The sequence below is a fragment of the Rhinichthys klamathensis genome, unplaced genomic scaffold, assembly GCF_029890125.1.
Source record: "Rhinichthys klamathensis goyatoka isolate OS25496 unplaced genomic scaffold, OSU_Roscu_1.1 h1tg000868l_1, whole genome shotgun sequence".
In the NCBI taxonomy this organism is placed as follows: domain Eukaryota; kingdom Metazoa; phylum Chordata; class Actinopteri; order Cypriniformes; family Leuciscidae; genus Rhinichthys; species Rhinichthys klamathensis.
In genome coordinates, this window is record NW_026607234.1 from 406,540 (window position 1) to 431,060 (window position 24,521).

General features: G+C 38.9%; 2 protein-coding genes across 2 annotated transcripts; one reads left to right on the forward strand and one right to left on the reverse strand.

Moving 5' to 3' along the window:
- The first annotated feature begins 123 nt into the window (after positions 1-123).
- On the forward strand, positions 124-17,488 carry si:ch211-149a19.3 (NACHT, LRR and PYD domains-containing protein 12). The gene is given in 8 exon segments (XM_056243921.1): positions 124-649; positions 816-1,662; positions 1,664-1,759; positions 1,761-2,021; positions 6,129-6,302; positions 7,920-8,093; positions 10,881-11,060; positions 17,314-17,488. Coding segments are annotated over 8 exon segments (2,394 nt in total). The 5' UTR covers positions 124-162.
- Positions 17,489-18,575: 1,087 nt separating this feature from the next.
- On the reverse strand, positions 18,576-24,382 carry ggcta (gamma-glutamylcyclotransferase a). The gene is made up of 4 exons (XM_056243934.1): positions 24,227-24,382; positions 23,398-23,543; positions 21,381-21,513; positions 18,576-18,736 (listed from the first exon to the last, which is right to left on the reverse strand). The coding sequence occupies exons 1-4, from the start codon at positions 24,350-24,352 to the stop codon at positions 18,611-18,613; spliced, it is 531 nt and encodes a 176-aa protein (XP_056099909.1). The 5' UTR covers positions 24,353-24,382; the 3' UTR covers positions 18,576-18,610.
- Positions 24,383-24,521: the final 139 nt, after the last annotated feature.

Consider the following 24,521-nt stretch of genomic DNA (forward strand, 5'->3'; position numbering starts at 1 on the left):
GCCATAGTGATATTCAAACCAAGAGCATGACTGAAAGTGTGATATTGCAGAATTAAATTGTTTATGTATTTTATCAAAACCATTTTTATTTATTTTAATCTGTTGTTTTATTCTTTCAGTCATAACTCTCAACTGATCCTAAGTGGATTTAAATCAATTCTGATGAAGAAGTTTCAGTGTTTGTATGAAGGAACAGCAAAGCAGGGAAACCCAACACGCCTGAATGAGATCTACACAGAGCTCTACATCACAGAGAGTGGAAGTGGAGAGATCAATAATGAGCATGAGGTGAGACAGATCAAGACTCAATTCAGGAGAGCAGCAACAGAGGACACACCAATCAAATGCAATGACATCTTTAGACCTTTACCTGGACAAGAGAAACGCATCAGAACTGTCCTGACAAAGGGAGTCGCTGGCATTGGAAAAACAGTCTCTGTGCAGAAGTTCATCCTGGACTGGGCTGAAGAGAAAGAGAATCAGGACGTCCAGCTCATATTTCCACTTCCTTTCAGAGAGCTCAACTTGATGAAGGACAAAACACTCAGTCTTTCAGATCTTCTTCATGTCTTTTTCCCTGAAACCAAAGAAATAGAAATATCCAGTAATAAATATAAAGTGTTGTTCATCTTTGATGGTCTGGATGAGTGTCGTCTCCAGGGGCGGAATTTGTGGGGGGGATGGGGGGGATATAACCCCCCCAATATTTAAATCTATGCATTACGACCCCCCCATTATTTATACCATGATCACAATATCAGGAGGCATACCCAAACTTCAACCCCCCCAATGTTCAAACCAAATCTACGCCCTTGGTCGTCTCTCTCTGAACTTTAAAGTGAAACTGTGTGATATATCTGAATCAGCCTCAGTGGATGTGCTGCTGCCGAACCTCATTGTGGGAAATCTTCTTCCCTCTGCTCTCATCTGGATCACCTCCAGACCAGCAGCATCTGATCTCGTCCCCTCTGAGTGTGTCCATCGAGTGACTGAGGTACGAGGCTTCAATGAGCCACAGAAGGAGGAATACTTCAGGAAGAGAGTCAGTGTTCAGAGTTTGGCCAATAGAATCATCACACACCTGAAGTCCTTGAGGAGCCTCCACATCATGTGCCACATCCCAGTCTTCTGCTGGATCTCAGCCACTGTCCTAGAGGAGATGTTGACTCTAGCTGAGACTGGAGTGATTCCCAAGACTCTCACTCAAATGTACACACACTTCCTGATAATTCAGACCAACATCAAACATGAGAAGGACTATGAGAATAAAGTGAAAGATGAAGACATGATTGTCCAACTGGGAAAACTGGCTTTTCAGCAGCTTGTGAAAGGCAACCTGATCTTCAATGAGGAAGACCTGAGGGAGTGTGGCATTGATGTGACAGAAGCATCAGTGTACTCAGGATTGTGCACTCAGATCTTCAGAGAGGAGTTTGGCTTGAATCAGGAGAAAGTCTTCTGCTTTGCTCATCTGAGCATTCAGGAACATCTAGCAGCTCTATATGTGCATCTCTCCCTTACAAACAACTGCATAAATGCACACTGGAAGACATTTAATCCATTATCTGGCCTGCATCACACAGCTGTGGATGAGGCTTTACAGAGTAAGAATGGACATCTGGACCTTTTCCTGCGGTTCCTTCTGGGACTCTCATTGGAGTCAGACTCTCTTACGAGATTTAATGACACAGACAGGAATCTGCTCCTACAACAAAAGGGAAACAGTTCAGTACATCAAACAGAAGATCAGGGAGAATCACTAGATCCATCAATCTGTTCCACTGTCTGAATGAACTGGGTGATGATTCACTGATGCAGGAGATCCAAGACTATCTAAGAACTGGAAAAATAAGACAAACCAAACTCTCCTCTTCACAGTGGTCAGCTCTGGTTTATATGTTGCTGACATCAGAGCAGAAGATGGATGTTTTTAATCTAAAACCATTCATTGGAACACAAAATACAGCAGATGAAGTTCTTCAAAAGCTGCTGCCTGTGGTTAAAGAGTCCAGATCAGTTCAGTAAGTCACACTGACAACAATCACTATACTGATAAAACATGATCACATTTATACTTTTAGCTCTTTCTAACCAAAATAACAAAAGGAGGACATTTTCACCAAATCCCATTACTGTCAGCAGGGGCAGATTATCACTGGCAAAGGCCCTGGGGCCAGTTATCTCCAAGGGCACCCACCCCTTATTTGTTTAATTTTTTCACATTCACTGTAATAGAAAGAAAGTTACAATGATTGTGAATATTCAAGCCTCTCTCACTCCAAGCTGTCAAATACCCAAATAACCCTGTTAGATAAAAAAGGACTGTAACGAAGTTCGTTGTTATGGGAAGGAGGAGGCGGGAACCAGCGAACACTTTAATAATCCATAAAATAAACAAACAACAAAACGAAAGTAAAGACGGCATCCCCTCACGGACGACTGCCCCACACATAATAAAAACAGAAACATGAATCCAGGGCCTGGCCTCTCTCGTCCTTCCCTGTCCTCACTTTTCTTTTTATGCTTCTGCTCCTTCATGAGAGATACGAGTCGCTCATTATCAATCACGCCGCCGGCCTCGTGCTGTTCTCTCACGGCCCTCTGCCTTGTCCTGCCGGCCACAAGGACTTTGCACAGGATTAACAGAATCAAGGTATAAAGGAATATATATATATTAGGGCTGTCAGTTAAACGCCTTATTAACGGCGTTAACGCAAACCCATTTTAACGGCGTTAATTTTTTTATCGCGCGATTAACGGTCTTTTTGGCCTAGCAAACTTTGTAGTTTTTTTCACATGCTTTTGCAACAGGACGCCGCATGCGCTGCGCTATGAAACCCATTCATTTCAATAGCTTGGGCCGCGCGAGGACGTTTTGTTGCTTCGTCAACCAAAGCGCAAGCGGATCTAGCTAGACCGGAAACAAAACAACAGGCACGACGCACACACTCGTTTGGGCTTGCGAGCCGGCCAAATAGTAGGTTAACGTTACGTTTTGAGTGGATGACGAGCGCAAGACGCCGAAATGGATGCCTATAAGATTCTGAATGGAAAGTTTACTTTTAAAAAGTTGCCAAATGGTCCCATTGACAAGACCAAAGTGATCTGTGTGTTTTGTTGTTGTGAACTGAGCTATCATCATCGCAGCACGTCCAGTCTGAAATACCACTTCAGCACACACACACACACACACACAGCTGATGCGAATTCTCCGCCCCCTCGTCAATATCAGGACCTCGTCAGGATTTCTTTCACCCTTTTATTGTTGGACAGTGTAACATTGTGTGAGAGATTATTTGCTCCAAGTGAGAATGTTAGTGTGAAATTGAACACAGTATATGCCAATGTTGTTTTCAATAAAAAAACATTTGCACAAAGCAAGCCGATCCACTTTTCCATGTTGATAAGAACATTAAAATGAATAAAAATATGGGACAAAAAGAAATCAAGAGACATTTAGAATAGATAAAAATGTGTGATTAATCGCGAGTTAACTATGACATTAATGCGATTAATCGCGATTAAATATTTTAATCGTTTGACAGCACTAATATATATATATATATATATATATATATATATACACACACAGGGGAAACTCAAAAAATTTGAATATCATGCAAAAGTTCATTTATTTCATAACTTAAAAGATGAAACTAATATATTATATAGACTCATTTCATGCAAAGTGAGATATTTCAAGCCTTTATTTGTTATAATTTTGATGATTATGGCTTACATCTTATGAAAACCCCAAATTCAAAATCTCAGAAAATTTGAATATTACATTTATTACATTAAAGGATTTTAAATACAGAAATGTCGGCCCTCTGAAAAGTATAATCATGCATATGTACTCAGTACTTGGTTTGGGCCCCTTTTGCATGAATTACTGCCTCAATGTGGCGTGGCATGGATGCTATCAGCCTGTGGCACTGCTGAGGTGTTATGGAAGACCAGGATGCTTCAATAGCGGCATTCAGCTCTTCTGCATTGTTCGGTCTCATGTCTCTCATCTCTCTCTTGGCTATGCCCCATAGATTCTCTATGGGGTTTAGGTCAGGCGAGTTTGTTGGCCAATCAAGCACAGTAATCCCATGGTCATTGAACCAGGTTTTGGTACTTTTGGCAGTATGGGCAGGTGCCAAGTCCTGCTGAGAAATGAAGTCAGCATCTCCATAAAGCTTGTCTGCTGAAGGAAGCATGAAGTGCTCTAAAATGTCCTGGTAGACGGCTGCGTTGACTCTGGACTTAATAAAAGCACAGTGGACCAACACCAGCCGATGACATGGCTCCCCAAACCAACACAGACTGTGGAAACTTCACACTGGACTTCAAGAATCTTGGATTGTGTGCCTCTCCATTCTTCCTCCAGACTTGGTTTCCAAATGAGATGCAAAATTTGCTCTCATCAGAAAAGAGGACTTTGAACCACTGAGCAACAGACCAGTTATGTTTTTCTTTAGCCCAGGTAAGACGCTTCTGACGTTGTTTGTTGTTCAGGAGCGGCTTGACAAGAGGGATACGACATTTGAAGCCCATGTCCAGGATCCGTCTGTGTGTGGTGGCTCTTGATGCAGTAACTCCAGCCACAGTCCCACTCCGTGTGAAGCTCCCCCACACATTTGAATGGCCTTTTCCTGACAATCCTCTCCAAGCTGCGGTCATCCATGCTGCCCGTGCACCTTTCTCTTCCACACTTTTCCCTTCTACTTAACTTTCTATTAATGTGCTTTGATATAGCACTTTGAGAACATCCAACTTCTTTTGCAATTACCTTTTGAGGCTTTCCCTCCTTGTGGAGGGTGTCAATGATGATTTTCTGCACAACTGTCAGGTCAGCAGTCTTCCCCATGATTGTGAATTGTACTGAACCAGACTGAGAGTCCATTTAAAGTTAAGGAACCCTTTGCAGGTGTTTTGGATAAATTAGCTGATTGGAGTGTGACACTTTGAGCCTACAAAATTGAACTGAAACAAAACTGGTTTTCATAAGCTTTAAGCCATAATCATCAAAATTATAACAAATAAAGGCTTGAAATATCTCACTTTGCATGTAATGAGTCTATATAATATTCTGTATTAGTTTCATCTTTAAGTTGAATTACAACTTTTGCATGATATTCTAATTTTTCGAGTTTCACCCGTGTATATATATATTAATATATATATTAAAGGAGGATATACAGTTTGAATTCAAAACAGCATAAGAAAAAGCACCTGAAAGGTTTTTCATGACATTTTGCGATTTCAAGCCTCAATAACAAAATAAATATACAACAAAAAACAGAAAACTGCAAGCATTTTTTTTAAAGAAAGCATAAGAAAAGCATCTGATTAACGCAGCGTGGACAGGGCCGGCCCACGGCATAGGCGGAAAAGGCAAATGCTAGGGGCGCAACTCATGCATATGGGCGCCAAAATTAGTGTTTTTTTTTTATTTATTTTTTTTTTATTACTAATACTATTAATTCAAAATATTAGGTACAATCTTGCCTAGGGTAGCCAAGTGGTCCGGGCTGGCTGATTTTGTTTGAAATGATGTTATATCAGTTTGTTCTTTGATTTTGCTTGAAGTATATCGGGACCTTTAGAGACAGTGTGGATTTAGTGTGTGTTAAGGGCACTGATAAATTAATTGGCATTTATTAGATCTGGGACAGGCTTGCACACTTACTTCCTGTTGCATACATGCACTGTCAAGTGGCCAGACCGTAAGTGACTATTAGTAAATTAATGAAGTTAATATTTGTTAAAAGAATATATACAAAAAATGATTAATCTTATCCCAAAGTCTTTTAAACCCATTGACTGGTCTGTATTATTTAAGTTTTATAGTTCTCTTTACACAATCTACTGTATAGTGCCATATATATTCTAAATGCCGTACAGTCATGCCAATAAAGCATTAATAATATGTGACTATTTCTGTAGGCCTGTCTGCAAGTAGGTGACAATAAATTAATTGACATCACTTAAAGGAATTTAAAATTAGGCTACAATAGTTCATTTCAGCTAGTCATTCATAAGCTTTTAATACGATTATAAAATGATTTTTTCACATTTTAAAAATTAATTTAAACTAGTGTCATTCATCTTCATCATATGCATGTTTTTAATCTTTACAGGTTGTGGGATTGTGGAGTCACAGATGAGGGTTGTGCTGCTCTGGCTTCAGTTCTCAGATCAAACCCCTCACACCTGAGAGAACTGAATCTGTCTGGAAATAAACTAGGAGACTCAGGAATGAATCTGCTCTCTGCTGGACTAAAGGATCCTCAATGTAAACTGGAGAAACTGAGGTAAATCATCTCTCTGAGAGTCACACACACTGATACTCACAAATAGTTTATAATTATAGCACCAACAAGGATATAGGATAACCTGTAAATGTTGTGAAGGTGATAATAAGGTGTTTTGCAAACATATGTGGTTTGTGAGTCTGCTGTTAAACATGGTTTCTCACAGTACTTCGAAGTGGGCCTGTACGCACTGATACACAGTAGCAGCACTCCTATATTTTAAGTTGTAGTGTACACTCACTTTTTCTTGCATATCAGCACTTCTCTCATACTGCCAGTGCCAGGGTCGTCACTAGGTACCTTTTTTCTACATTTTTGAGACTGTATTTGGTTCACTGTAGTTTTAAGGAGAAAATAATCAGCAATGGTGTTGCACATGGTTGGTCTTAAATCATATTAAAACACTACATAGACATATAAACAAATCTTAAAAGATTGATTTTCACCACAGGGGGACTTTAGCATCATGCACAGAAATTAATAAAGACACAATCATACTGCAAAAATTGTTTGTTAGTTTAACTTAAAGTAGCCTAGCCTGGGTGTCTTAAAAAACTTTTTTTTGAGTTGATACAAAAAAAGAGATTAGTTTATTCAACAAAAACTTAAAATATTATGTTATCTGAACAACATTATCAACAACTAAGCTGTTCTGTGACAAGTTGTGATAAATCATGAAAATATATATTTTTTTTACAGTGCAGTGGCAAAAAATTCGTTACGGTTTTGTATCGTGTTTGATTTAGCTTTCCTGTTCTGTTCTAGTATGTTGCTGTTAGTTTGTTAATTGTTTCTGTTCTCCTCTATTCCCTGCCTGTTTGTTTCCTTGGTTACTAATTGACTGAGTATTCTGTTCAGGCGTGTCTAGTTAATTATCTCATTAGCTCCTTTGTTTGCCCTGTGTATTTAAGCAGTGTATTTTGTTCTGTTCAGCTCCTTGTTAATGTTGCACTTTGACGGTGGTTCTGTATCCTTAGTACCCTGAGTTTTGTTAAAATAAACTGAAGACTGCTATGATTAGATCCTTGTTTCAACTTGATTTGCAACTGCCTGTGACACACTCAGTCAATTAACTCATTTAAACTGCTTATCAGAGTGAATGACAGAGACAGAAATGGGAGTTACATAATGTGGAGTTACTTTGTTATATTAAATAATGTCCCAGCAGCTGATTGTAGAGTAAATTGATTTGTGGCTTTTGATGTCCCTTTGAATTATATAAGTGTCAAATTGATAGATTCATGTTCTATTATTTTTAATAGAAAACAAGAAAAATGGAATAGTTTAATATAGGGCAGATTAAATATATTACAAATCTAGACAATTACAGTTATATAAGAATCAATGGTCAATAAAAAAGATAATATTAGAATAATAAATTTTTCCTAGTATTTTTTCACATGCATATGTGTTGAGGATTTTGTGGTACTCATAAAAATGTAAAGATTGAATATATAATGATATTGAAATAAACCTCCTCAAGCACCATGTATAAGCTGGTCTCATCTTAGACTGGACCTGTTAATCATGTTGTGAATTGAATCTCACTGCAATTTCTGCTTATCGGAGCTGTATATCCTGAACTGAGAGACTGAAGAGTGTCATTGTTCTCTACAGGTTGATTAATTGTGGTGTCACAGATAAAGGTTGTACTGCTCTGGCTTCAGCTCTGAGATCAAACCCCTCATACCTGAGAGAACTGAATCTGACTGGAAATAAACTTGGAGTGTCAAGAGTGAATCGGCTCTCTGCTGTACTGAAGGATCCTCACTGTAAACTAGAGATACTGAGGTAAATCATCTCTCTGAGATTCACACACACTGATACTCACAAATAGTTTATATTTGTAGCAGTTCTGACATTGATGTATGATAATCTGTAGACCCCCTTTTACCCACAGGTCAGGAAATGTACCAAGTGTAAAAAGGAGAGACAAATCTCTGTTATAAAATTGCCTCAGACAAAACAGAGATGAGCCTGTTTGAGTTTGCTGTTAAACATGGTTCCTCTGTTCCAGATGATTATTGGCTTTTAGAGACGAAGAGTCTAGATATGGCTGAATAACATGTCTCTGTCCATCCAGATATCAATTATCTCTGTCTTATCTGAAAAAATAGTTGTGTATCATTTGCAAACTTAGGGGTGTGCCATTTCATACCGTCCACGATAACACCGGTATACATTTTTACATGATAAAAAAGTATCATATCGCTAAATCAATGATATAGTGACGCAATGAGGTATGGCGCATTTACGTTCCCTAGCGCGCACAACAACAACACCTGTCTGAGAGTAAGAGCAGCATGTCAGCCTCCGATGACGATTTAGTACCTAAAAAGGGAGCTACTTCAATAGTATGGATTTGGTTACAAGAGGTCAGACCTAGGGCTGAACGATTAATCGAAATCAATTTCAATTTGGAACATTGCGATTAGCTAATTATAAGAGGGTGCGATATGAAAAACATGTCCCAGAGCAAAAGCATGACCTTTTTGTGTGGCAGTCTTACTAAGCAACTGAGTGAGCGCACCTCTGTTCTGCTCCAAAAAACCTAGGCTGGTAGTGTTCATTTCGTTAACGAAATCTATGACAAAAAATGTTTGTTGACGACCTTTTTTTTCTCCATGATAAGACGAGAAGAAGACGAGATAACACCAACGTCATTAAACGATAACTGTGACTAAATGAACATGCAATATCCTTGACGAAAGACAAGTCTACATGTATTTAAAAAAATTAAAACTTGACCAAAATCACTCGTTGTTTTTGTCAGGGGAAAAAAATGAGACGACAAAAAATTACAGACTGTTTTAACAAGCCGCTTTACGAGCATTCATGCATGTGGTTGCCAGATTTTTTACAATTTAAATCCCCCAATCAGAGCTTTTCTGTTAAAAGAACACGTTTTCTTCCTGGTGTTTTACTAAATATTTGCAATTTGGCAACCCTGCGCCCGGAAATAATAAAAAGGAATTAATAAAAAGCTTTTATTTGACTGGCTATTTCATAATAGAAAATTTAAAAGACATGGGAAAAAAACAACCCAAGCGGGTTGTTTTTTTCCCATGTCTTTTAAATTTTCTATTATGAAATAGCCAGTCAAATAAAGGCTTTTATTTTTATTAATTCCTAAGAAGAGTGCCTTGGATTTCCTTCTACTATATGCCACCCATTGTATGTTTTGTTTTGTTAGTTTAGGGTAGGGAAGAATACGGCGCTTGGCGCTGAAGAAACTATTCTTTTATTTTTATTTTTCATTAGTTAGCTAAGAGGTTTGAAATGAGTTAGAATTGTTTTCTTTTGTTTCTTTCTTTCTTTTGGCGTCACTAGAGTCCCCTTTTCTTTTGGGTAGATTTGGTTTAGTCTGTTTTTTTTTTCCCTTTTCTTATTCATTATTCTTTTGTTTTGCTTATTGTAAAATTGTACATTTTTGTTGGTGGCTTTCAGCCTCAATATTGTTGTGGATTCTTTTTTTTTTTTGATAGTTTCTTTTTCCTTCTTGTATAATAAATTACATTTCTCATTGACAGTCGGTGTTCGCTCATAGTTTCTTGCCGCTTCTTATTATTATCACAGTTTTGCCATGTTTCTTTAATGTTGCTCCTCTAGCTCCTAGACAAGTCTTAGAGGGGTCGTAACAGATAGTAAGTAATTTTAGCAGTAGAGATATTAGCAGAGAAGGAAGAGAGGAGGGATTGATAAAGACCAAGGTCAGTAGGATTTTTCGATTTGCGCCACTTCCTCTCTGCACCCCTGAGTTTAGAACAATGTTCGCGGAGAACATCAGATAACCAAGGGGCAGAGGGTGTGGGGCGGACTGGCCTGGAAGAAAAGGGGGAAGAAGTTGTCCAAGCAGGATGTTAAAGTGAAGAAAAGAGTATCAGTTGCACTGTTAGTATCTAGTGTTGAGAGCTGATCAGGTGGAGGAAGTGTGGATGAGACCAAAGAGGATAGGCGAGAGGGTGATAGTGAGCGTAGTGAGCTGCTCAGAGCAGACTGTTGGAGGATTCTTGGGAGGCGAACAGATCAGCTGGACCACCTGGGGGTGGGGTCTTTAAAAAGACATTCTTCTCCAGCATTTTGTTCTTTTAAAAGAAAACTGTTTTTTTGCTGAAGCTCCTGTTGGTGTGGGTGGATAAACCACTGCAATGCGCTATAGATTTCCCAGCAAAGGTAAATGAAAATGAGCTTCTGTCTGCTGACATCCATTTGGCTCTAAAGAACAAATCTGAATGAGTGGAAGCACGCTGCATCCTTTTATACCCGTATGTCCGGGGGAGTGGCTCATGCAAATTCCACTCGCCAATTCTCATTGGCCTTTTCATAAGTATCAGAGGTGTTTGGGGCTCTCAAGTGCGACCCCTAGTGTCAGCTACGACACAATGTCGAAGTGACTAACGTAAAATATTTTCTGATTCATATCTTACAGAAGTGTTTCAGTATATGTTTTTTCAGTATTTTTTTATATTTATGTGTTGTTGAAAATTTTGTGGTACTCACATAAAACAATTAATTGTGAAGTTCCGGTTAAGCTGTATAACCTGAACTGAGACTGAAGAGTGTCATTGTTCTCTATAGGTTGAGTTATTGTGGTGTCACAGATGAAGGTTGTGCTGCTCTGGCTTCAGCTCTGAGTTCAAACCCCTCACACCTGAGAGAACTGGATCTGACTGGAAATAAACTGGGAGACTCAGGAGTGAATCTGCTCTCTGATGGACTGAAGGATCCAGTTTTTTATTGTAAACTGGAGATACTGAGGTAAATCATCTGAGAGTCACACATACTGATACTTACAAATTGTTTATAGTTATAGTTCCGAACAAGGATGTAGGATAATCTGTAGAGTTTTACAAGTATAAAAGGAGACACAAATCTCTGTTACAAATGCCTCACACAAAACACAGGTGAGTCGCCTTATTGTTTAGAGATGTTGTGAAGGTGAAAATAAGCTTTTATAAGACTTTTACAAAGGATTGCAGTTCTTGAAACTAAGTTACTTGAGGGACCACCAAACCAGACGGAACACACAACAGAGCTTCGTCATGGACGCCCTCAGCATACAGCCGGTAAGTCCCATGAATCTAGTGCTCCTCGAAAGGCCAGTGTAGAGAAACAAGCCGTAACTGATCCACATACAAATCGATGGCACAAACAGGGAGCGAGACCCAGAGGCACTCGAGACATCAGATTGTCACGAGCATCACATATTGCCGCAGTAGCATCCTCTACCCAAGATACGGCACTGACAAGGATTGCAAACACTGGTTTCCTACCACCACCTATACATCTTGAGAACAGATTTGAAGTATTAATGAATGTAAATGAGGAATCCCCAAACGTGATAAATGTGATAAAACAAAGATCGAATTAGCCAGTAGCTAACACTGATGCTAACTGGCGCTCAAGGTCGAGCAGACAGCGGCACTCAGCTCAGAGCGCAGCCGGGTCCAGGACTCTGATAGTGGGTGACTCCATAATCAGAAACATTAGCAGCAGGGATACAACTACGTGCTGCCTTCCACAAGCAACAACATCTGATGTAAACAGGGAACTTCAGAACATTCTGATGAAACATAAGACCACAAATCGACTTATCATTCATGTCGGGAAGAATGCTATTCATAAAGAGCAGTCAGAACTCCTTAAGAAGGATTTGAATGAAATTTTTGAAACACTTAAAAGACTGAAAGTTCAGACATTCATCAGTGGACCACTCCCAGTAAGAGGAACAAACAGGTTTTCATGGTTGCTTGGTCTTAATACATGGCTGCAAAAAACCTGCAATATAAAAGGAGTGAACTTCATTGACAACTGACAACTGTTTCAATAGGATGGCCACCACCCAAACAAACCTGGTTCAAGAGTGCTTAAGGACAATATCTAGTTCTCCCTCCATCATCCTTCTGCAGTGTGTGCCAATCCACTCAACCTGAATGGCACACACACACCTGGACACAGTATGAATGACCACAGGCCTTCACTTCAGCACCTGAATGGACATGCGGTTGACATATCACACAAGGACAATGATAACACCACACAGCCCCAACAACCTCTGCTCACGGACACAATCTCAGCTGAGCTCTGCCTTATTTTATTAGAACTATATTTATTAGAATATATTTATATTAGAACTGCTTCAAGATTTAGCACCCAAGGACGACTTTCTGGAAAACAGCCAGGGAACCCAGGACAACATATATTACAGCCTCCGATAACACCAGAGCAACAGCCCCTCTCTCCAGCATCTCCACTTCTGTGCTTCTCAGAGAAAATGGAAGAACTGGTGTATGCTGGAACCAAACTATCCCACTCTTTTGCTGCGAGCCCCCAGATATCAACCAAAAAATGGCAGGCCCCACAACCACCAAAGCCTGCGGGCCCAGCTCGCCCTCCCCCTCCTCCTGTGAGAGCTCTTCGGCCTCTGCCAAAAGCCAGGGGCCCACACCCTCCTCCATCTGCTCGAGGTGAACCAAAAACAACTGATACCAGCTCTCAGTGATATGTGTCGGGTCCCCACTATGATAACAGTACTTTCTCAAATGTTTACAGAACAAGTGGGAACCCAGTGTACCTGTATCTTTCTCTATTTCTGTTCTATTACATGATAGAAAGTTTAAGGCCTTCAAAAGCCGTACAGCAAACCCATCTAATCTGCTACCTATTACACGTCAAACTAAGATTGCTCTGGGGACAAAAAGTAAGACTGTTAAGTTAGCACTTTTAAACATCCACTCACTTATAAATAAATCCCTTCTAGTCAACGACTTAATAACCACAAACAACCTGGATTTTATGTTTCTAAATGAAACATGGCTAGAAGACAGCTGCAGTGCAACAGTCCTCAATGAAACAGCCCCTCCTAACTTTACTTTTATGAGTGTCTGCAGAGCTTTTAGGAGAGGTGGGAGTGTAGCTGCTCTTTTTAAAGATGTCTATCAATGTAAACAAATATAATTTGGGAATTACCCGTTTTTCGAATATCTGGGTATTGTGTTAAAAGGTGCTCCGCGCATTTTACTTATCATTATTTACAGGCCTCCAAAATACTCTCCAGCCTTTGGTGAGGACTTTACATAACTGTTATCAACAATTACCTCAGAGTTTGACTGTTTTGCCATTTCTGGAGATTTTAACATTCACATAGATAATGCAGAAACCAATATGGCAAAAGAAATCAAAACTGTTTTAAAAACTTTTGATCTGACTCAGCATGTACACATACCCACACACAATTGTGGACCCACTCTAGTTTGTAGTCCATTATAACATCTACAAAAACAGCATCCATGCTTTCAATATGGAACTAGGCAAAGCTAGAGAGACTTTCTTCTCGAATATTATAAACAGCAACTTAAACAACACACACACACTCTTTTTGTTACTGTAGAGAGACTGACAAACCCCCCAAGCCAGATTCCCAAAGAAATGCTCTCAGACAGCAAATGCAGTGAGTTTGCTTCCTTCTTCTCTGAGAAAATCAATAATATCAGAAACGTGATCAGCACATCCTTAAGTTACGCTGAGATCAGACAGATCAAACCACAACATGAGAAAGTAGTTACTATGTATGATTTAGAAGAAATTGATGGCAAAATTTTAGAAGGAACCATACAGCACCTTAAAACATCAACCTGCTCCCTTGACACACTTCCCTCATCTTTTTTTCCCCAAAGTGTGTTTAACTGTTTAACTGTCTAGAATCTCCTAGAAGTGGTAAATGCCTCACTTCTCTCTGGGAGTTTTCCAAACTTCCTGAAAACTGCAGTTGTCAAGCCCCTCCTGAAAAAGAGCAATCTGGATAAGACCATATTAAGCAACTATAGAGCAATCTCAAATCTTCCTTTCATAGGCAAGATCATTGAAAAAGTTGTCTTCAATCAGCTGAACAAATTCTTAAGCTCGAACGGATACTTTGACAATTTTCAATCTGGTTTCCGACCGCATCAGAGCACAGAGGCAGCGCTCATAAAGATAATAAACGATATTAAATACTGATACAGGCAAATTATCAGTGCTGGTACTACTCGACCTCAGTGCTGCATTTGATCACAACATACTTCTTGACAGGCTGGAAAACTGGGTGGGGCTTTCTGGGATAGTCCTAAAATGGTTCAGGTCATACTTGGGAGGGAGAGGTTATTATGTGAGTATAGGAGACCATAAGTCTGAGTGGACATCCATGACATGCGGAGTCCCTCAAGGCTCAATTCTTGTGCCACTCCTATTCAACCTGTATATGCCACCTCTGAGCCAAATACTGAGAAAGAACCAAATCGCTTACCACAGCTAAGCAGATGACACACAGCACACATTCACCCCGGCTCCAACACACCACCACAAAGCCTGGGTGGTTCCGCGGAAGCCGCGTGCCAGGACAAGAATCTTTTCGCCCCTCCCGGTTTTCGAGATCTCCACCCAGAACGCTTCTCCCCTCTTCGTGAAACAGAACGCGATGCTGTGATCATCGGCGATTCCACGGTCCGACACGTCCACGCTACGTTAGGTAAAAGTAAGGTGCACACTCACTTTCCTGGTGCTCGTGTTCTCGATATCACTGCGCGGGTAACTGAGATCTTGAACGGTGACGAGGGCGTCGGAGCTGTTGTGCTGCACGCGGGAGCTAACGACACTAGGCTGCGACAGACGGAGGTTCTGAAGAAAGACTTCAGGAGCCTTATCGATACGGTACGCAGAACATCGCCTGAAACATCGATTATTGTGTCTGGACCGCTTCCTACGTACCGAAAAGGGCATGAAAAGTTCAGTAGATTATTCGCGCTAAATGAATGGTTATTGTCATGGTGCAATGAGGAGAAACTATTATTTGAAAATAATTGGAATCTGTTTTGGGAGCGACCGAGGTTCTTCCGCGCTGATGGCTTACACCCAAGTAGAATCGGGGCAGATCTTCTGTCGGATAACATCTCCAAGATGTTAAATACCGTTTGGTTAAATTGGGTCATCTGATGGAGTTTTAGGACACCATCGGGTCACTTGATGGAGTTTTTTGGTTCCTTGCCACTGTTGCCTTTGGCTTGCTCAGTTGGGGATATTCAAATTAAATGACCCATCATACCACTGATAAGCTCTACCAAACTTGGATGTCTTTTCCAGTAATAAACAAACACTGTTAAGTTGTTTTGATTGATACTGTGAAGCAGCTTTGATACAATCTGTATTGTGAAAAGCGCTATATAAATATATTTGACTTGACTTGACTCTACTTACATGATGATTAACTAACTGTATTCTTCTATGTACATTTCTGAAATGCACTTTCTGTAAAGCTGCTTTGAAACAATATGTATTGTGAAAAGCGCTATACAAATAAATTTGAATTGAATTGAATTGAATACTTAGCACTATCGCCAAACGATTACAGCCCCATTGACTCCCTGTGCCAATGCATTGATGAAGTCAACAGTTGGATGTGCCAAAACTTTCTTTAGTTAAACAAAGACAAAACTGAAGTCATTGCATTTGGAAACAAAGATGAAGTTCTCAAGGTGAACGTCAGACCTTAGTTTCAGTAGTCATGTCAAAGCAATAACTAAATCAGCATACTATCACCTGAAAAATATTGCAAGAATTAGATGCTTTGTTTCCAGTCAAGACTTAGAGAAACTTGTGCATGCTTTCATCACCAGCAGGGTGGATTACTGTAATGGACTCCTCACTGGCCTTCCTAAAACGACCATAAGACAGTTGCAGAACTGAGCAGAACCAGAAAATATGAACACATCACACCAGTCCTCAGGTCTTTACACTGGCTCCCAGTTACATTTAGGATTGATTTTAAAGTATTATTACTGGTATATACTGTAAATCATTCAATGGCCTAGGGCCTCAATATATTGCAGATATGCTCACTGAATATAAACCCAACAGATCACTCAGATCATTAGGATCACATCAGCTAGAAATACCAAGGTTCGCTCTAAGCACGGAGAGTCTGCTTTTAGCTATTATGCCAGCCGCAGCTGGAACCAGCTTCCAGAAGAGATCAGATGTGCTCCTACAGTAGTCACATTCAAATCCAGACTCAAAACACATCTGTTTAGCTGTGGATTTACTGAATGAGCACTGTGCCACTGTTCGTCCGATTGTTTATACTGTATTTTATTTTTTTATTCTAAACCGTTTTAATTATTCTTATTTCTTTTGATTATTTTAATTTATTCTATGTAAAGCACTTTGAATTACCATTGTGTATGAAATGTGCTATATAAATAAACTTGCCTTGCCTATGTAATCTGATGTGTTGAGAATTTCGGCATACATAAAAATATTGATACTGAAATGTACCCCCCTCAAGCACACATTTAAGGCGGGTGCACACTGTGCGATTTTTGCCACGATTTGGCCGTCTGAGACAAATTTTGCAAATCCTAAAAGAATCCTCTGATCCCAGGCTAAAATCTGAAGTCTTTGATCGTTAGTTTGACATGTTCACCGACAGCCGATAAATGACCGTTGCGATCAAATTTGACCTCCGACGAATTTCTGGCAGTGTCAGAAGATTTGACTCATAGTCAAAGACTCACAGTGTGACTTCTTTTAAGACAACCATCAAATTGTCTTCGTTTTTCAAGAAAAGCCATGACCATAATTAATCGTTAGAGATTTCTTTGTAGCCACCATTTCAATCCTGCGTGTGATGCAGCTCACAGTCACCGAACGTGTCATTGATTGATGATGTAAAACTCCGGACAAGTTTTTTTGCGTGTGTCTGTTTTAAAGCGCCTTGACTGTCATACAGTCTGGTATTAATGACAACTGAGATCTTACAGTGTGACATGGCTTACAGAGAGGATCATGTTCGTACAGTCTGACAAGGAACAATCGTAAAGGACTATAATAAATCACACAGTGGCTTTAGTCAGATGTGTTGAGAATTGTGTGCTACTTATAAAAATTTGAGTCTTGAATTGAGTTTCACTAAAATTCCTGCTTATCTGAGCTGTATATCCTGAACTGAGAGATTGAAGAGTGTCATTGTTCTCTACAGGTTGAGTTATTGTGGAGTCACAGATGAAGGTTGTGGTGCTCTGGCTTCAGCTCTGATATCAAACCCCTCACACCTGAGAGAACTGGATCTGACTGGAAATAAACTAGATCAAAGAGTGAAGCTGCTGTCTGATCTGAAGGATGATCCTAAATTTGAACTGAAGATGCTTCTGTGAGTAGTGATGATTAAAAATGGTCATATTTTAATGAGTTGTTAATGATTTTTATTACACATATTTTGGAGACCATGTTTGAGTTTGGACCCACTAGTGCAGGGGTATCCAATCCTGCTCCTGGAGGGCCACTGTCCTGTCCTGCAGAGTTCAGCTCCAACCCCAATTAAACACACCTGAACAAGCTAATCAAGGTCTTAATAGGCATACTAGAAACTTCCAGACAGGAGTGCGTTTCCCGAAAGCATCGTTATCCAACTATGATCGCAATTTCCATTGAACTCTATTGGTAACGACGGAACTTGCGACCATAGTTGGCTAACGATGCTTTCGGGAAACGCACCCCAGATGTGTTGAAGCAAGTTGGAGCTAAACTCTTCAGGATAGTGGCCCTCCAGGACCGAGTTTGGACACCCCTGCGCCAGTGCGTTAATTATTGCTGTGCAAAGAAAAAAAAATTTCTTTGTTTCATTTTATTTCAAAACAAGAATATAAACATTCCCTATCTTTCCCCCCAAAATGCTGCATTGTAAGAGTATTCTGAATTTGGCATTTTAAAAAGATAATTGTAAATATGTATCACCACTTTCATTATCATAAATAAAATAATGCCACAAAGAGGATAAGTATTATTAAGGTTAAGAGTCAAATGTCCAATGCTGAATGGTTAAAAGGGGTTTTGAACCTCAATCTCACTATAGTAGTGCATAGTTTGTTTTAGTTGTTCTTAAGCGGATCATGTATTAATGTTGCACACATTTGACTGTCTGTGTTTCACTTTCAAGATTTTAGATGTTACGCTGAGCTTCTCTGGATCAGCTGATGGTGAATAAAAAGCCTCTACAGACACATCACAATCAACAGAATCAACAGACACAAAGTGATCATCACAATTTTCACAATAATCCAATTCTTGATCCAAAATCAAACAGAGAAATCTTTTATTCCTGTTGACATTTATACTGGTTCCCCATTTAACATAATAATATTGTTTGAAACTATATGTGTATCTTCTGTTCAAACCAAATTACAGCATATTTCAATCCAATGCATTGGTTAAAATCTGTGCATTTATTAATAACAGACTTGATAAATAAGGTAAAAATAAGCATAAGTTCCCACAGGTCATTTCTCGATGTCTGTAATCTGGTCCAGTATGGAAGTGCCGCTGTAGTTGTTTGTCTCCAATGCCAAAAGCTTCTGAATGTAATTTTGAGGCAAGCCGTTCCGTTGAGCCCCTAAACACACAACCTAGATGAAGAATAGGACGAGATAAACAATCATATGAATAAGAGATTCATCATTGACACTTTTCATGATTGTCATGCAACTCGACAGTCATAGATGTTAATAGTCTAAAATCATCAAGGGGTCGTATTATGCCCTTTTACGAAGTCTTTATTTTGTTTTTGGGGTGTACTAGAACAGTGGTTCCCAACCTTTTTTTTGTCTGAGACCCCCCTTTTCCAAAGAAAATATTTTAGGGCCCCCCTTCACATTTAATTATATTTTCGCTCTTGTAAGCTTGCAGCAAGGATGAAAAAATATGTTGTTTTCAAACAAACGGTATTACTATAGCCAGATATGTTTATGCACAAATAATAGCCTATAATTTTGAAAATACAATAAACAAAAACATCAGTAGGCCCTTTGTAATTTAAAAACGTAAGCCTAGGAGTAGCCTATAAATTGGCCCTATTTGAAATGCAAACATATATTCACACTAGTGTGTAGGTAAAAAAAGAGAAAGAATATAGGCTATTACTAAATGACTGCTGTCTGGGGCCTCAATACTTGCATGTTATTTGTGAGGTTTATCAATGTGAGGATTTATTTTTTAAGCTTTTGGCGCTTTAGCGAGCGATAATAAACTTGCGTTTATTAACAGAATAATGCGTCTTTGGGAAGAACATTGTAGCTCGAACTAGTTCTCTCTGTGTACGTCTATGACGAGTCACGCAGGCACTGGGCTACTCCGCAGCGGCAGCGATCCGAACCAGTGTAAAATAGTCCCAATGTAAACACTTATTATAGGTGTACCATAGTGGTTCAGGATAAGACAAAAACACGGATTGGAAAATGGATTCATGATGAATTCGCTCATTATATAAATTTTGTAAATTTTGAACAGAAAAAAGTTAAGGACTTTTATTTAATACTCATTGCTCAAAACTTTTCAAAATATGACACAACCCCCCACAGAGCTCGCTGGGGCCCCCTTGTGGGCCCCGACCCCCCTGTTGGGAACCGATGTACTAGAATATGCTTTCATGCTTGATTGTAAAAATTTTTTTTTTTTAAATGCACATATTTAAAGCCGCAGTCCGCAGTTTTTCCTCTTTGTCGCCATCTCTGTTCGAAATTTGCAATTGCACTTATTCGCGGAATTATCAACTTTATGTGAGTTGTAGTTCGACACGGCACAGCGCGGATGAACACAATGAAGCGCGGCTGTTTGAGGAGAGTGTGCAGCTGTCAATCAAAACCATGCAAATTAGACTTTGTTCTCAACGTCAGCATTGCGTGACTACTTGTAATGTCCTTCCGATATGTATCCTTGTTTTCGCACGGGTCCGGTTGCAGTCTCTTTTTTTCTGTAGCCACTCTGAAGTCCGAACGAAGTCTTTTGGATTTTACAGCGGGTGAATCTGTTGTAACTGGTGATTGTCGTTTGAACCTTTCTGGATCCGCCATCAAATTGATAAGTTTAATTATACCAAGTGCTGTGAGAAAAGGCTATAAATCTCCACCTCCAGGATCCTCACACGCAATATAGTTTATACTAGCCGAGACTCTTCTTTATGTGTACAGATGTGTGTGTACAGATGTGTGTGTACAGATGTGACGTAATGATGCAAAGACATGCTTGAATCTCCCGTGGAAATCCACCAGGACCACTGGAGTTAAAAACATTATTACAAGCTTACCGCTCTGAATCGAGCTAAGGCAAGCAGAGAGTTTTGAACACTGGCTGGTTGTGTATTTTCTCAAATATGTATTTTGGATCATTTTTAACCCAAAAAAAGCTACGGACTGCAGCTTTAACATTATTACAACACCTCTCTCCACAGTCTGGCCCGAGCGCGCTGTTTATTTCCTGCTTCGATGAAGCCCCTCCTTCCGAAATATGAAATTTGTGATAATGTGTTGTTATTGGCACCACTTAGCGCATTCTGGAAATATCACGCCCCTTACCATAACTGCGAGCATCTGATCAGGTGTAAATAAAACATAAAACTTATTTTGGAACTGTTAATAGAAAACGCAACTAGAAAAAATAAGACGAACTTACAAGTTGTGATCCACAAAACAACAGATTGTCCCGACAAAACTGTTTCGTTTCAAGAGAAGCTTGTGTGTAGCCTGCATTGTAACTCGTTGGGGTTATAATGTTCAGGAACAGTGTTCAAAATCAGTTTTAATCTCTCTAAGTTCGCCAGCCATAGGATTGTTAAACCAGTGAGTTTTGGAAACAGGGTGAAAAAAAAGACTCTCTTTGCCATCTTCTCAACCAGACCTCACCCCCTTTTTTGCGTATTCCGTGGGCAGAGATTATTTAAATGAGTAACATTGTGACTTCATAAGATTAAGAAAAAACAAAGCTGTCGCAGTCAAAACTAGTCGTTAGTTGTAGTTCTTGGAAAGTGGATTCTGTTAAATAAAATATCTCCCTTTGGAGTGGACTTTGTGCCCTTACAGGTCTTTTATTATCTTCAAACAGCGACATTACAGACTAACTAAAGTTGAAAAAGTGAAAAAGCATAATAGGACCCCTTTAAACCAATATAGGTTAAAACACACGTATATTGGGAACATCTTAATCTCCAATTAAAGCACATAATCCAGTTATGATTTGTTTTGGTCAGTCAGGCTTATGATGGGCAGTAAAATGTACCTTTTTATACTGTGGTGAAGTTGGACAGGGTCTGAAATTGTTCATCTTGTACGTCCGGCAGAGTACCAGCTCCTCTTTTGTCTCTACTTTGACCTCTAATGGGCTATACACTCCTTCATGAACCTGTTCCTGTCTGAAGCACATGCATGTGTATGCTATTTTATGTAGGTTACAGAGGGGCTAAAGGCACACCGGGGTAAAAGACTCATTTGTCTTTAATCTTCTTCAAACCACTAGATGGCACAAAAGTTCACCTCAGCACTTTTTTTAACAACCATTTTTGAAGATGCGCATAAAAATCTGGCTGATCCTTGACGGGATTGTGGACACCATAGATATCCATAATAAAGGCTAGATGTCTTACGGCGGAGTCTCTATCGTCATCACCGGCGGCCATCTTGTCACAGGCAAGCTTTCTGGCGGGCTCTGTGGTGCCTGACGTAAGATGAGTGATCCGCACGAACACAAATACTCTTATCTCGTTGAAATCTTGACGGATTTACAAACAATTTGGTTTCTTACAAGCGTTAACGTGGCTATAATTCTGGATGATTATTTATTTATACACTTATTGTTCATAAGTATGCATAACTACATCTCTGACGTTTATAACAAACCAAACCGTTTGAAAAACGGTAGAAAATCCAGCAAGTTATGGTTATTTAAAAAGTACATGCACCATTAAAACACAATGTTACTGGTGAGCGAGCTGCCTGTGGCAAGATGGCCGCCAGGTGCGGACGTCGACCTCTATTGGCCAGCAGCGCGGACGAGACATCTAGCCTTTATTATGTATATCTATGGTGGACACTGGACAGCAAGGCAAAGTTGATTCTGCGCTAATTTAATCTAATATTTAATGTTTTTTAAAATGTTGTAGATTTATGTAGTATATGAAAATCTATAAAATTGTTGACTATATTTTGAGAAAAAATGTTTTTTCAGTTTTGTTCAATGTAAAATAAACCAACATTTTTTCAATAACAGAATATGTAAAAGCATGGGGCACAAAAATGAACTGATAATATGGCTGACTTTTCCATTTGTTGATATGGTTCATGGTTCATTCAGATGGTAAAATTCATATATTAATTTGGGTGTCCACCTTAGAGATAATCATCATATTTATAATAAAAACCAATCATTTAAAAATGTGATATTAATCATATATTATAATAAAATATAATTTGTTGTTACTACTGTAAAGCTATTTTAAATTATTATGGGATCTCATTCAATGCTTTCAGAATCTTTACTTTTTTATATAATTTTGTTTCTGTACTTTGCAAACAAACAAGAAAATTGCTGAGCAAAGACTGAATTCATTTAAGGCTAATTAAGTCTTGCAATTTTGTATTTATTTTATAAACTGCATGGTGCAAAAAGTGCAAGGTGCACATGAATTTAAAGCTAGACAAGCATGAGGAGAAGTTTCAGCACAATTTTTTTCTTCAGTGCTCACATTACAACAAACATTCGCCCTTTTCTTTGTATATTACAAATTAGCAATAATCAGCTGAACTCAATTAGTAATAGTAGAGCTCCAAGAGAGTATGGCACAAACCATTACAAATATACAACTGCAGCAAATAATATATAAATATATATAAAAAATTTTTTACAATAAAACAGGAAAATTCTAATTCTTCGTACAATTATTAACTTATTCAAAACATTTTACTTCAGTTTTGTATCAAAACTTTGATACACACATTTAAGTGTATTCTATCATACACTATTGGATTAGTAAAAAGCGCATTTTTCTTAAGGTGTGCCTTTATCCCTGTTGTACCCTACAAAACAATTAACTTTTCCACTATATGTATAATGTTATAGAAGATAATGTGCAGTAAACAAGCATGTTACACAGCTACTTACAAAATAAATAAATTGACATGAAATACTGATTTGAGTTTGTTCTTATTCTGTGGAAAGGGTGCAATATCCAATACAATACTGATACAATACTGTAAATACAAGTGATTTTGGCAGTCATCACAATGGCAGGTGATCTCACCGGTCTAAACTGGGCAGGTTTTGGTCGTCTATCCTCCACACGACCCCCCACACCTCGTCCCCTTCACTCTCCTGTATGGATGCGACTCCACCGTGCCAAGAGCAGTCCGTGCAGTCGCCCCAAAGACCGAAATCCAGCCTGTAGTCCTGGGACACAGTATGTAAGTATGTAGTAACACTTGAGTCATTACTAGTTAGTTACCATGATTCTTACAGTAGTTCTCTGGGAAGCATTAAAAAAAAAAAGTAGCCTAGTTATTGATTAGTTAATAGTGAACTACCACTTTCATCTGTGCGCTGTTAATTACTAATTTGTTAATCAGAATTTCTTGTTAGTTAATAGTAGTTACTAGATTGTTAATATTGTGTTACTCATTTGTTCCTGTGTAGTTATTCATTAACGAAGGAACCGTATTCTAAAGTGTTACCTTAAAAGGTTCTATTCGTCATATCAGTGTACTGTGTAAATAATTTAGACATATAATATAATTCACAGTATAAATGGGGTCTTTGTACAAGTAATTACATAGATTATTTTTTTTAAATGCACACACATTTACCATGGTAAAGATTGTTTTAAAATACAATTTCCTTACAAAACCTTTCTATTTTATTTTTAATTGGTTGTTTTTATGACAGTGAGTGACAAATTAAGTTTCTCCACAATTTTATCGCAGTAACACTCACTAGGGACCTGGTAGGCTACTACCAAGGTAAATGTAACGTAGACTCGACTTCTATGTGGATATAAGTTTGTTGTACTATGTGCTTATGTCCTTTCATTGATAGAATAATATGGTAATTATTCATCAAATTATGTGTTTGTTTACCTGTATCCTGCCGACGGAGTGAAACACAGCTGATGGATTTTTCAGTTGTAGTCTCTCTTTCAGTAAATTACTGCCATAAGCAAAATACATGAAAAAACCCCTGGATGACATATTCACTAACGCCATGCTTATAGAGATGTGACGGGAAAAACAAGCGCGTCAAAAACAAGCCCTGAGGACTGGACTTTCATAGCCTTCGCTATAGACTCGTTCCTGTGAGCCGATTCTTTAGAAATGAATGACTCGGAATCTTTTACAAGAAAAATTAAAAAAATTATACTGATGTGGGAACTGC